General features: G+C 62.9%; 1 protein-coding gene across 1 annotated transcript in view; it reads left to right on the top strand.

Annotated features, from left to right (window-relative positions):
- Positions 1-9357, top strand: part of TMEM179 (transmembrane protein 179) — an 11347-nt gene extending 1990 nt beyond the window's left edge. Inside the window, exons 2-4 of the mRNA XM_007455585.1 lie at positions 5880-6017; positions 7718-7796; positions 9178-9357. Of these exons, the coding sequence (XP_007455647.1) occupies positions 5880-6017; positions 7718-7796; positions 9178-9357 (397 nt within the window). The remainder of the gene's footprint in view (positions 1-5879; positions 6018-7717; positions 7797-9177) is intronic.
- The last annotated feature ends 2661 nt before the right edge of the window (positions 9358-12018 follow it).

Raw genomic sequence — 12018 nt, forward strand, 5'->3', positions numbered from 1 at the left:
CTCCGGGGGTGCGCGCGGGCCCGGCCGGGGGGGGGGGGGGGCGCCTGCCCTGCTTCTCCTTCCCTCCACTCGCACGATGGCTGGTGTCCCGAGGAGGCTTTGAGACACATCTGCACCTGCGGTGCCAAGCCCACGTGGTGCCCGGTCGGAGTCTCCAGTGCAGGTTGGGGCTGGAGAAGCATCTCTGATTACGAGAAAGGGTCTGAGGCAGAGGATGGGTGGTCAGCAGGTGGGGTAGGTTGAGGTCCCTTCAGTCTGGGAAGCTGAGGGCAGTGGGCACAGGCCAGGTGGGGGCCACGGCTTGGTCATCAGCTCACGCCCATGGTTCCAGCTTGTCCCTACAAGACAGGTGACCTCAAGGCATTCAGGGTCTACCTGGCGAGGACATGTAAGCAGCTCTCTAGGTGGGGCCCAGCCCCCCGTGGCTCTGAGTGGTGGGAGGTTTCAGAGGCACCACCAGAGGCTGGGAGCTAAGAGCCCAGAGCCTGCAAGGAAGGAATCCTGGTCATGCAGGACCGCCCGTTTCACACAAGTTGGGCAGCAAACCTAGGAACCTAGGGACAGCTTCTGTCCTTTGTCATCTCATAGAAGGTGTCCATCAGCTCTGTGAAACCATCCCCATCCCCATCTTAAAGACAGAAAACTGAGGCTTGGGAGTGTACACGCCTCCCCGTGCTCTTTCACTGTGCCTGTCCCCTGAGGACAGAGGGGACCTGTGCTCCCATGGAGGTGGCCTGGTTGGAGGAACACTTAGGGTCCTCTGTCCCTTTGCATCAGTCCTAGGGGCTCATCTGTCCTGCCACCAATGGCCTTGACCATGGCAGCCAAAGCTGGGCCAGGCTTCTCTGCTCCAGGGACATCTGTTGCAGAACGTCCTTCTCAGCCATCAGGAATTCCAGCCCAAGGCCACAGGGTTGTCCCGCTGCCTGCTCCCACCCTGTCCACCACGCAAGCCAGTTGGCAGTTGGTCAGCTGTGATGACATCTGTCACAAGTGTCATCCTTTCTTCTTAGTTCGGGTTGTAGGAGCAGGTCAAAGCTCTTGTGGATGTCCAGGCCATCGCTATGCACCTGAGGGGACCCTGGGCTGGCTGAACGCAAGGCGCACACATACCTTGTTCACCTCTGTGTGCTCAGGGCTGAGCACGGGGCATGGTGCCCAGGAGTCACCAAATTAATGATTGTTGAGTGAATGACAGCAAGATTCCTGCCCCCTGAGGTTTGTTGCTTCACAGCCACTCACGGGTCCTGATGCCTTTGCAGATTCACAGTCAGACCCAGGGTTCAGCCCTCTGGGCTCGCTGTGTCAGCCAGGTCTGGACCTGTGGGAAGGCTGGGTCTGCCTCATCCAGCCACGGGCAGGACGGTCAGCTGAGGGCAGCCAATTCCGGCACAATTGTTGGTCAAGCTGCATAGACCAGGCGAGCAGGTGCTGGGTGGGTAAAGGGACTCGGGACGGCCAGGAGGCCGGGAAGGGCAGGTAGAGAGCAGTGTGATGGACGATGGCTCTCAGGGGTGTGGCTGGCCACTGGACATCCGGCCCATGAAGGACACCACTGTCCTCCTTAGACTTGTTTTTTTTTGTTTTTTTTTTGCGGTACGTGGGCCTCTCACTGTTGCGGCCTCTCCCGTTGCAGAGCACAGGCTCCGGATGCGCAGGCTCAGCGGCCATGGCTCACGGGCCCAGCCGCTCTGCGGCATGTGGGATCCTCCCGGACCGGGGCACGAACCCGCGTTCCCTGCATCGGCAGGCGGACTCTCAACCACTGCGCCACCAGGGAAGCCCTAGACTTGGGTTTTTAGAGGGCCCTGCCTGCTTAGGGTTTGGTGTGCACCCTAATTCTCCTAAGAGTCCAACTTCAGACCGAGACCCAGGGTGGAACCCTACACTTTGATCTGTGTGAGGGGCTCATGGCTGGGTCTCGAGCTTGTGGTCAGACGCGGTGTCCATGGTGCCAGCTCCCTCCTCGTGCAGTGTGTCTCTGTGCAAATTGGGGACCCCTGATGGCTTGTGCTCAGGGGTGTGAAGGGTAAGGGGTTGGGGCAGCTTTTTGTACAGGGGGTGTCATCCTGGTTGCTGGCTGGGGGTAGGAGTGAGTGGATCAGTGGCACCTGTGGCTTCCTGGGGGCATTGCTGTTTCAGGCCCCTGGCTCAGCTGAGGGTGAGTCTTGGGCATGGGGGCCGGGCAGCTTTGCCGGTCCAGGTGGCAGTGGTTTGTGATTGACGGCTGGGGAGCGCTGGGTTAAAACAGCCCATCTGCCTGCCCACACGTGTCCCTCAGCCTGAAAATCGCTCCCAGGGCTTCCCAGGATAGCTGTCACCATGGAGATGGCACATCCAGGCAGGGCACCCTGAAAGGCAGCGGGAGAAAGATGCAGTTAACCCTGTGAGTGCTGGGCTCCCATTCCTGACCGCTGCCCCGGCCTGTCGTTGGGAGGAGGGGGTGGGAGTCGTGTTGTGAACGCTGGGTGGCCGGGGCCAAGTGAGGCTCTCACACACCCGATTCTTCAGAAATCTGTAAAGCCAGAGCAGATGCCAAGGAAATGACCAGAAGCCGATGGGAAGGGTAAGAGGAGGCTGCTGGCGGGCAGGACCCCAGCACGGGCCCTTCCCTGTCTTGTGGGATGGAGATCCCAAAACTGTGCCCATTTAATAGGGATGCGGCTGGAGTGTCGGTGGTTTCTGGCTCTCAGAGACTGTGCTGTAAATCGCCCTCAGAGGTGGGAAGGGGCAGCTCTCCGACGGGTCGGCTGTGTCTCAGGCCCGCTGTGCCAGGGGTCCCACGAGGGCACTGCTGTGCACGCGGGGTGAGGGGCCCTCCTGGGCCTCTAGAATTCGGTGCAGGATGGGCTTGGGGTCCCCCCAGAGAGAAGGAGCAGGGTTTGATGCCGGCTGGTGGCCCCCTGGCCTGCCCTCTGCACCCTGGCCGTCCCTCCCCCACAAGCCCCACTGCGGACAGGCTTCCTGGGGGGATGGCAGAGGGCTGTCAGCAGGCGGAGGGCACCTAGGGAACCGGCCGTCCCAGGGGGTTGGACTTCTGTGCCAAGAGCGGCCTGCTCCTTTGCTCTGCCTGTGGCAGCTCGTCCCTGGCCTCCCTGGGACCACCATGTTCTCCTTGGCTGGAGCCGAGTGTCCATCCAAGATGGAGATGCCAGGGGCGTAGGCTCTGCGTAACCTCTGCTTTCCTCGGAGCACCAGCTCCTGAAAAGGGGGCCTCCAGTGGACTGGGCCTTCCCCAACCCCCCAGCCCACCCCCCCCAGCCCCATGCTGCTCCACGGGGGGCACAGCTGGCCGTCTCCAAATCTGGTTCCCAAGGGTGACTCAGCAGCTTCTCCATCCCCGCTTCCCGCACCCCATCTCCTGTGGCAACACAGTCCCCAGCCCGAGGGCTCCAGGTGTGCCCCTGGCTCGGGGGTCAGAGGGCAGTGAGCCCGACCCGGCCTGGATGATGGGCTGAGGTCTGTCCTGGGGGGATGAGAGCTCATGAGTCACCCCGCAGCTACGTGCCCTTCACCCACATAAGCTCCCTCAGTTCCCACCGTAACCCGATGTTACAGAGCAGAAATCGAGGCCCCCAGAGTGCCTTGCAGAGTGAAGGTCACACAGCTGGCAAAGGGCAGACCAGGCTTGACACCGCCTCTGCTCGGTGACAGCTTCGGAGGGGGTGGGCCATAACGTACCTCTCTTCATAACTATAGGCCCCTGACCCCTAATTCGAGCTCTCAGGGCCAGATGGATTTTGCAGTTCAGAACTGTGTCCATCAGGGTCCCAGGTGGAGATTGATGACCGCCCAAGTGAGGAAAACGTGAGGACCGAGGTGTGGGCCAGGTGTGGGACCCTGTCACCATGCCCGGCCGAGGGCTGGGCGGGGTTACGTGGATGAGGCCGCTCAGGGGGACAACCTTTGGTGGAGGGACACCGCCAGCCTGAGGCTGCCCCTAGGAGGGACCTGGGCATGAACACCCCCCACCTGCACTGTCACATACCCCCTGGGACCCCATTGGCTGGATGCAACCAGGAGCCAGGGAGAGGGCGGCCCCCTCCGTTCGGCCCCCCAGGCGGAGGATGGACGGGACGTGATCTGAAGAGCAGCTGCCCACGATGGTCCAGTTCAGGCAGGGATTATGGTGCCACAAAGGGTGAGACACAGCAGGGCGTGGGCAGCTTGAGACTCAAGCACAGTAAACACACAACCTTGACGCTGAGCTGGGCAAGGACCATGGATGCCCGGTGAGTGCAGGCGAGCTTGCGCTGCCTGGACCAGCCTTTGGAGAATTGGGGATGGGGGGCTGTGGCAGGCGTGGAGCTTCCTGTGCACGGCTCTCACCTTCATCCCCTTGGCCTGGATCCTGGGTGTGGAGGCCCCACGTGTATGCGGGAGTGTGAGTGCAAACATGGGGCCAGACCCGCTGTCCCTGCCCTTTCAGGTGTGATTGTTGGGGTTTTAGGAACGTGCTTGCCCCTCCTCTGACGCTCTTGTCGGGGTGGCTCAAGCCCTCCCAGCCTTGGTACTCAGCAGGGCAGCCCTGGATTGGGCCTGTTGACAGCAGCCCTGTGGGATCTTTCCCTGGGGATGCGGACAGTCCTGGCTGTGACAAAGCAGCCGGGTCATTCGTGCTGTGAGTCGGGCACTGGTGACCTCGGTTTACCATCCGCCCATTTTTTTGAGGCAGCTCCTGGGCCAGGACTGTGGCATCCATGCTGCGCTGTCTTCGGGGCCCAGCACAGGGTGGGTGGAGGCCCAGAAAGCGTCGGGCGGGTGGATAAACAGGAGAAAGAAACAACAGACGCAGGAGCGGTGCGTCCGTCGCTGCTCGGCCTCGGCCGAGTCACCGCGTCCGGTGACAATAACTTTGACGTTTTCTTGGCTGAAACCCCAGCTGACACTTTGTTTAGTGAATGTTCCCCGTGAAGCCAGATTTGGTCAATTGTTTCCCTCAGATTCAATGTACTGCAAGCACTGATGTCCACATCAGACCTGCAGCAAGTTAGATGTAGGTCTAGGCTGCTGTCCCACGTGGGGGCGTTCCCTCTGCCCACCCCACCCCTGCCGTGGAGCAGCCCTGCGCCCCCTGTCCCCTGCGGCATCAGCTCGGCCGACTGCTCTCCTGCAGGACTCTGGATCTCCAGGGGGTGTTTTGGAGATGGTGGGACGGTGGATGCTTGTGGGCCGGCAGGAGAGTCTGGTGGGCGGGTGTTCCCACCACGTCCCTCCCCCCACCCGCCGTGCCATTGGAGGGCAAACGTCGGCGCCCTCTGAAAGCACCCCAGTGGGGGCCATGCTCCCATGGACCCTGGAGAGGCCCTGGCCCCATGGGGCATTGCAGCCTGGCCCTGAGCGAGCTCTGCCCTCTCGGCCCTGCCTCCTGGGCCCCCCAGGTGCCCGCTCTGGTCACTCCTTGGCCTTTCAGGTTTCAGTGGGGAAATCAGAGCAGGGTCACAGACCCCCGTGCAGGTGCAGGCCAGCCGCATTGATGACTGTGTGGGTAAATGGCCTTGGTGGGTGCCCGTGAGGGTGATCCACCTTGAAAGGCTGTCTGACCTTTTCAGCATGGGTGCTGGTTCTGATGCTTTGGAACCAGGCGGCCTTGGATTTGAATGGTGGCCGTGACTCTGCTATAAGATGGTCCCCACTCCCGGGCTTTGGGAGGACGGGCTGGGCAGCTCTGGCCGGCGCGTGGGCCTGTGGGGTGAGGAACGCTGCCGGAGGGTTAGCGACCTCTGGTGGCCCCACTTGGCCCTACCCCGTCATCTGGGGCCCAGACCCCAGCTGGGAACCCACGGGTCGGGGGGCTGCCTTCCTGCTGCTGCCTGGCCCGCAGGGGTGCTGTGGAGACGGGGGTGGCGTGGTGACCGCCCCTCCCACCCTTGCTGCAGCTCCTTCCTCCATGCCCTCCTGAACCTGCTGGTCAGCGCCGTTGTGGTCTGCCTGGTCTTCATCGCCAGCACCATCGTGAGCGTGGGCTTCAGCATGTGGTGTGATGCTGTCACTGAGAAGGGCGCCATGCCCCACAGGTGCGCCCTGGGCCCTGCCCGCTGCTCCTAGGATGACGGCTTCCTGCACGAACCCCACCCTGGGCCCGCAGCTCTGCTCATCCCGCCTGTTCCCCCACCTGTGCACACCTGGCCACCCCTGCCCTGGGGCCCGTACCCGCTCCCCAGTTCAGGGAGCCCACAGCAGCTTCACACGAGAGCAGGGGCCCCACAAACCCTGGGGGTGGATCAGGGTATGGGGGTGTTGGAGGCCCAGGAGGTCGGAGGTTCCGGCTTCCCCGTCATTGCTGGCACGCGGTTGGGTGACGGGACCCCCCAGGGTGGGCTCCAGGTCCCGGAAGGCCCTGGAGAGCCGGCCCTGTGCTGCCGTTGGGGGCAGAGGCCTGGGCCCAGGTGTGGTAATAAGGAGGGTGTGGAATGTAAGCATGGAGGGGGTGGGGACGGTGAGGGGCGGGAGTGGAAGTTTCTGGTCGGAGGGCATCGGGGACAGAGGCCTTTGGGGCTGGGACGGATGCTCTGGGCGCTGAGCCAGGGGCCATCTCTGGCTTGGGGGCGGCCCAAGGTGGAGCATGGTGACTGCCTGACCCCCAGTAAAGGGCTGCCCACTGCCCAGCCCTAAGGGGCATCATCCAGTGCCCCAGGCCATTCCCCTGGAAAGGCAGGGACCCTGGGGTTTCCTCTTCCAGCGACTCCAGATTGTTTCTTTAAGAAATATCGGATCTGGAACCTTAAAGTATAGAATGGACAAAAGATCCGAAGTGGGCGGGGGGCAGGGCGCATCTACCTGCTTATCTGCACCTTTACCTTGGGGGTCCCCGGGGTGCCTCTGTAGCCGCTTGGGGCACACAACAGCACCCTGGGTGGGTGGCTCTTTTGCGGGTCCACACCAGGGCAGCCCCCTGTGGGCTGGGGTCTTGCCCATGCTGAGCTGTGCCCTGCCTGACGACCTGCTTCCTCACCCCGCCCCCCCTCGAGCCCCCAGAGCCCTCGGAGCATGGGGAGGCCCCTGGGTATGGCCTTGGGCTTCTCTAGAAAGAGTTTCTTTACCCTCACAAACTCCATTTCCAGCCCTTAAACCCCATCCTCCGGGCCCTTCCAGGGCCTGCCTGGACCTCTGGGCCTCCCTCTTCCAGGCCTCACGCTCCCGTTAACGTGTGCTGACATCTCGGGATGCTACGGGCCCCTGAGCCCAGGCCTCCTTCCCTGCAGGCTTCTGAGGCTGGCCTGGCCCAGCCTGTCTACAGACAAGGAGCTCGTGCAGGTCACCAGCACCTTATAGTTGCCCTGCTCTCCCCGCTGGCCACGCTGGCCCGTGCCGCCAGCCGCAGGAGATGGAGAGTGAGCGGGCCAGGTGGTGCGGCTGCCCCCATGGATGTCCATGGCGCTTCAGCCGGGCTACTGCGTAGCTCAGTCTGGGGACCAAGGGGCTAGAAGCAGCAGCTCTGCGCCCCTGCTTCTGAGGCCCCTGCCTCTGCAGTGCTGTGGAGCTGCGGGGGCCAAGGCTGGAGTCTCCAGGAGAGTGACGGGCAGCGCTGGTGGCCCCCACTGACCAGCGCCAGCTGGGGCCGGGTCTGCAGGTTCCCTGCCCCACAGGTGGGGCCCCATCCCACCTGTCTGCCCCACCTTGGGGGCAGCCCCTCGCCGTTCGGGGGTGATGCTCTGCTCCCCGCCATGCTTGGTCCCCCAGCAGTCCCCATCCACCCTGCGTCTTGCCATTTTAGCTGCGAAGAGCTCCAGGACATCGATTTGGAACTGAACGTGGACAACTCCGCCTTCTATGATCAGTTCGCGATGGCCCAGGTGGGTGGAGCTGCCCAGGCAGAAGGGAGGCATGCATTGTTGGGCAGGGGGCCATTCACTGCTGAACATTCACCGAGTGCACAGCCCATCCCCTCACCCCAGCCGGGGCAGGAAACACACTCATAGCTAAGGACGGTGCCAGGCAGACGAGATGGACCTGGGTGAGCACTGGGCTGGGGGAGCAGTCGGGAAGGCTTCCCAGTGGACGGCTGGATCTTGGAGACTGAGAGGATGTTTGCAGGGGGTGGGGAGGGGTGGGCTGTGGGGCGTCCTAGGAGAAGGGAACAGCTACCTTTTGAGCTAACTGCAGAAGTGGGGAGGCCTGGGGAGTGAGGGGGTGGCCCTGTGCCGGGTGGTGCTGGGAAGGAAGCCGGGCGTCATCCTGGGTCTGCAGTGCCGGGGCCAGGAATCTGGATTCTGGTCCTGGCACCAAGTGGGTCCTCAGATAGACGCTTGAGGGCTCACAGTGGGTCCCCAGAGAGGGATGCCGAGGCAGTGTCTGAGGAAGGGTGTCCCGGGAGGGGATCCGCCCCTGCATTTGGAGGAGCCCCCCAGCCACTGTCGGGGAGACCCTGCCCTTGTATCAGCTTCGTCCCCTACCCTCCAGGAGACCACGGGGCAACTCTGGGGACCCTGTCTGCTGGAACACAGGCATGTCGGGACATGTGGTCAGAGATCTGCATCTGACCCTGACGATGACCCTGATGGCAGGGATGAAGGGGCCCCCCGGGCAGGGGGTGGGTCCTTTCAGCACGGGGCAGGGCTCACCAGCCTGCAGGTCCACCTCTGGACCCGCATTGGCCAGTGGCTGGTCTGAGGACTCTTTCTATGGTGAGGAGCCCCGTGGAGGGTGCTGGACGTCGTGTGGGTCCAGCTGAGATGAGCTGAGCCTGCCAGAGACACCTTCGCACAAATTTAGTGGGAAGTGCTCCAGCCTGAATTTATGGAATTTATGCCGATCAGCTCAAGGAAGGTACAGGCTAAGTCTGATGACAAACACCCTCAATTGAGTCAGTTTAATTGCAACTCGAGGCTGGTTCTGATTAAACTGTTTCCCCTTCAACTGTTTGGAAACAGCAGATAAAGGTCAATTTGTTCCGGCGATTGGAAGAGGCTCCATTACGGATGAAACGAGCTCCCTTGGAGCCGAGCGGCCCCAGCTCCTCGCGGGCCCTGTCAGGGTGCCAGCGTGGGCAGTTCCCAAAGCATTTGCACAGCCTGGGGGCTGGGAGGGCCGCCAGATGCCGGGGGTGACGTCCCAGTCCTGTCCTGTCCCTACAGCACCTCCTTCCTTCCCCAGCGGGTCTGTCCTTTTCCCGGGGGGCGGGTGGTGGCCACTGGGTCTGACTGGCCCCCTCACCCCGCCCTCTGCCCCCCACAGTTCGGCCTCTGGGCCTCGTGGCTGGCCTGGCTGGCCATCACCATCCTGGCCTTCCTGAAAGTCTACCACAACTACCGCCAGGAGGACCTGCTGGACAAGCTGGTCCACGAGAAGGAGCTGCTGCTGGCCAGGCCGGCCCCCCATGCCTCCTTCCAGGGCGAGAAGAGCGCCGTCATCTAAGCCTGGCCCCGGACGCCCCGTCCAGGGCACATGGCCTGCCCTGGGGCCGCGGCCGGGGCTCTTCCCGGCCCCCTGCGACTTGCATGCCTCCCCTCGGCACTGCGTGTACCGAGCGACCCCCTCACCAGGCGCCCCGTTCCCAGCCTGAGCGGCGTGGCAGCTGACAGGGGTGGGAGGGCCTCCCCCAGATGCCATGCGGGGGCAACGGGCCTGTCCCCCTGTCAGCCTGGAGGGACACCCTCCGGCCAGTGGGCTGGCTGTGGTCCCCCCACTCCCCGGGCCTCGGCTGGATGCCGTCTGCGTGATTTCCTGCAAGGTTCCGTGGCAGCAGCCCGCGTCCCCAGCGTGACCCCACCAGCCCGCGATGGTCACATGTCATTCTTGTCACTTGCTCCTGAGCCGCGTGTGGACAAGAATCCCACCACCTGCGAGACAGAGCCGAGTGTGGGATGGAGCTGCCCTCTGCCCCAGGTGGTCCCCACCCAGGGCTGAGTCCACTCTGCTGCGGCTCCAGAGCCCCTGGGTCCAGACTAGTCTCAGCGCAAGAAGCACAGGGACGGAGGGCTGGGCCTGGGGTCAGGTGGTGGCTTTGTGGGCGTCCTGGGGACTTGCCTGGGTAGGCCGGGGTGGGGGGGGGCCCGTGTGGGCTGGGCCTGTGCTTGGGGGGCGGAGCCATGGACTCCAGATGTGGAGGTGCCATTTCGCAGGGGAGCGGGGGCCAGGTGCCACTGTGGGTGTCTGTGTGCATGTGAGGCATGTGAGGGTGTGCGTGTGTGTGAGTGTGCACATGGGCCTGCATGGTGAGGTGTGAGCATGTGTGAATGTGGGTGTGAGTGTGCAGGTGAGCGTGCCCATGCGCAGGTGTGTGGGAGCATGCAGGTGTGGGTGGAGACCAGAGCGGGCAGCTGTCTGCAACCCCGTCCCCGGGTGCCCCCAGGGCCCCTTGCACCCCAGAGGAGGGGGCTGCCTTCCCAACTCAGGAGGCCCCGAGGGCACGGTCCTGCCCCCTCGGCAGCAGGTGGAGGAGCTGGGAGGGGAACTGGGACCCTGGGGCTCGGTGACAAGCCATCAGGGGTCTGCTTGGCTGTGGCCCCGCCTCCTCTCGGGGCTCCCCGCCTTCCACACCCTGTCCTCCGTGTCCTGTCCGGGATTGGGGTGCCCGAGGTGTAAGCACGCCCCGCCCCTCCCCTGAGCTTAGTAAAAAGTTTCCTGGTCCGGCCCATGTGGTAGTTTGCCCTCCACCCTCCAGGGGAAGGTGAGCCCCCAGCTCCTCACATCCATGGCTGTCACCACCAGTGGATGGTTCAGTCTCCCAAAAAGCGGGGCAACGGGGTGTCCAGAGGCCACGGATCTGGGCCTGGGTCAAGATGCCAGGTGTGGCGGGCAGCCTGGGCCCGGGAAGCGAGGCTGCAGGTCACTTGTCATGACGCTGCTCAGCTGGCAACTTTTGGGAGTGGGGGCTTGGGACCAGGGTGACTGAGGTTCCTGGCATCTCAGATGCTCTGGCCCCGGGCCTGGCTGAGAGTTTTGGGAAGAGCAGCAGGGTCCTTGGGGAGGTGTTTTGACAGAACCTGAGGCCCCCGAGGGGATGCGCCCGCCCTAGTCCACTGGCCGTGGGGACCCTGTCTGGCCCTGGAGAGTTCCTGGTCTCCAGCAGAAGAGGAGGTGGCTCTGCCTTGTCCCCCATCAGGTAGAAGCCGTCTGGGCCCTGGAGGGTGAAGCAGGGCCAGGATGTGGGCTTCTGGAGCCCGAGGGTCTGCTGCGGATTTGACAGTTGTGGGTGGCCTGGAGCTGGTCTGAGCAGCACCTTGGTCAGGCTAGCAGACACCTGCGTGCACTTACAGAGCGGGCCTGTTGCTGACACACTGGCTGGCTGCACCGGCACTCCCAGACATCCCCACCCCGGGAGCTTCCGGGAAAGGCACAGCTGGCCCCGGGGAGGGGGTACTGGGACAGGAGCCGCGCGCCCTTGCAGTGGGCAGGGGATGGACCCTCCGGGGCTGGACAGGAGGGGTGGCCGTGCCTCTGAGGCTCCTGAGGTGGGTCCTCCCGATCGCTTCCATGATGCCTTGCTTCTCCCTGCTGCTGTTGGATGATGGACATCGTGTTTTACCTCTACTTCTGGCTTAACTGAAAGTAAAGATTCTTAAACTTAAATGTATCCACCTATTTCTCAAGTCAAAATAGAAACAAAAATGCCTGAGGCTCTAAAGTGGACAAGCAGGAATCTCTTTGCCCGTCTTTTCTCCATCTCCAGTTTGCCTTTTTTCCATTGTTCTAACTGCTTTCGATATAAGACTTAAAGCACCGCACTCCGTGTTTGCTTCTGGAGTTCCCGAAACTTACTAGGAACTGGGAGTTGGTCCCCCTCCCCCACGGTGGCTGTACCCTCACATCCGCACATTTTCTTACGGGTTCCGTTCTCACTGCTTCCTGTCGAGACTTCACGGGTGTGAGGATGGATTTCAAATTTTGGCATTCTTGGGGCTGTCGGGTACACCTTGAGCAATATTTTTCTGAAAACAATGGGGGTCATGGTCTCTCGGACCCTCCAGGGCTGAGCATGTCTTTGCAGTGAATGAACAGCCCTTCGCAGCGGGCCATGAGGAGGGGAGTGCCGCAGCCCAGCCCCTTCTGGGCGGCTCCCCGCCCCCCCCCCCC

Source organism: Lipotes vexillifer, unplaced genomic scaffold (assembly GCF_000442215.2).
Source record: "Lipotes vexillifer unplaced genomic scaffold, Lipotes_vexillifer_v1.1 scaffold584, whole genome shotgun sequence".
Lineage (NCBI taxonomy): Eukaryota > Metazoa > Chordata > Mammalia > Artiodactyla > Lipotidae > Lipotes > Lipotes vexillifer.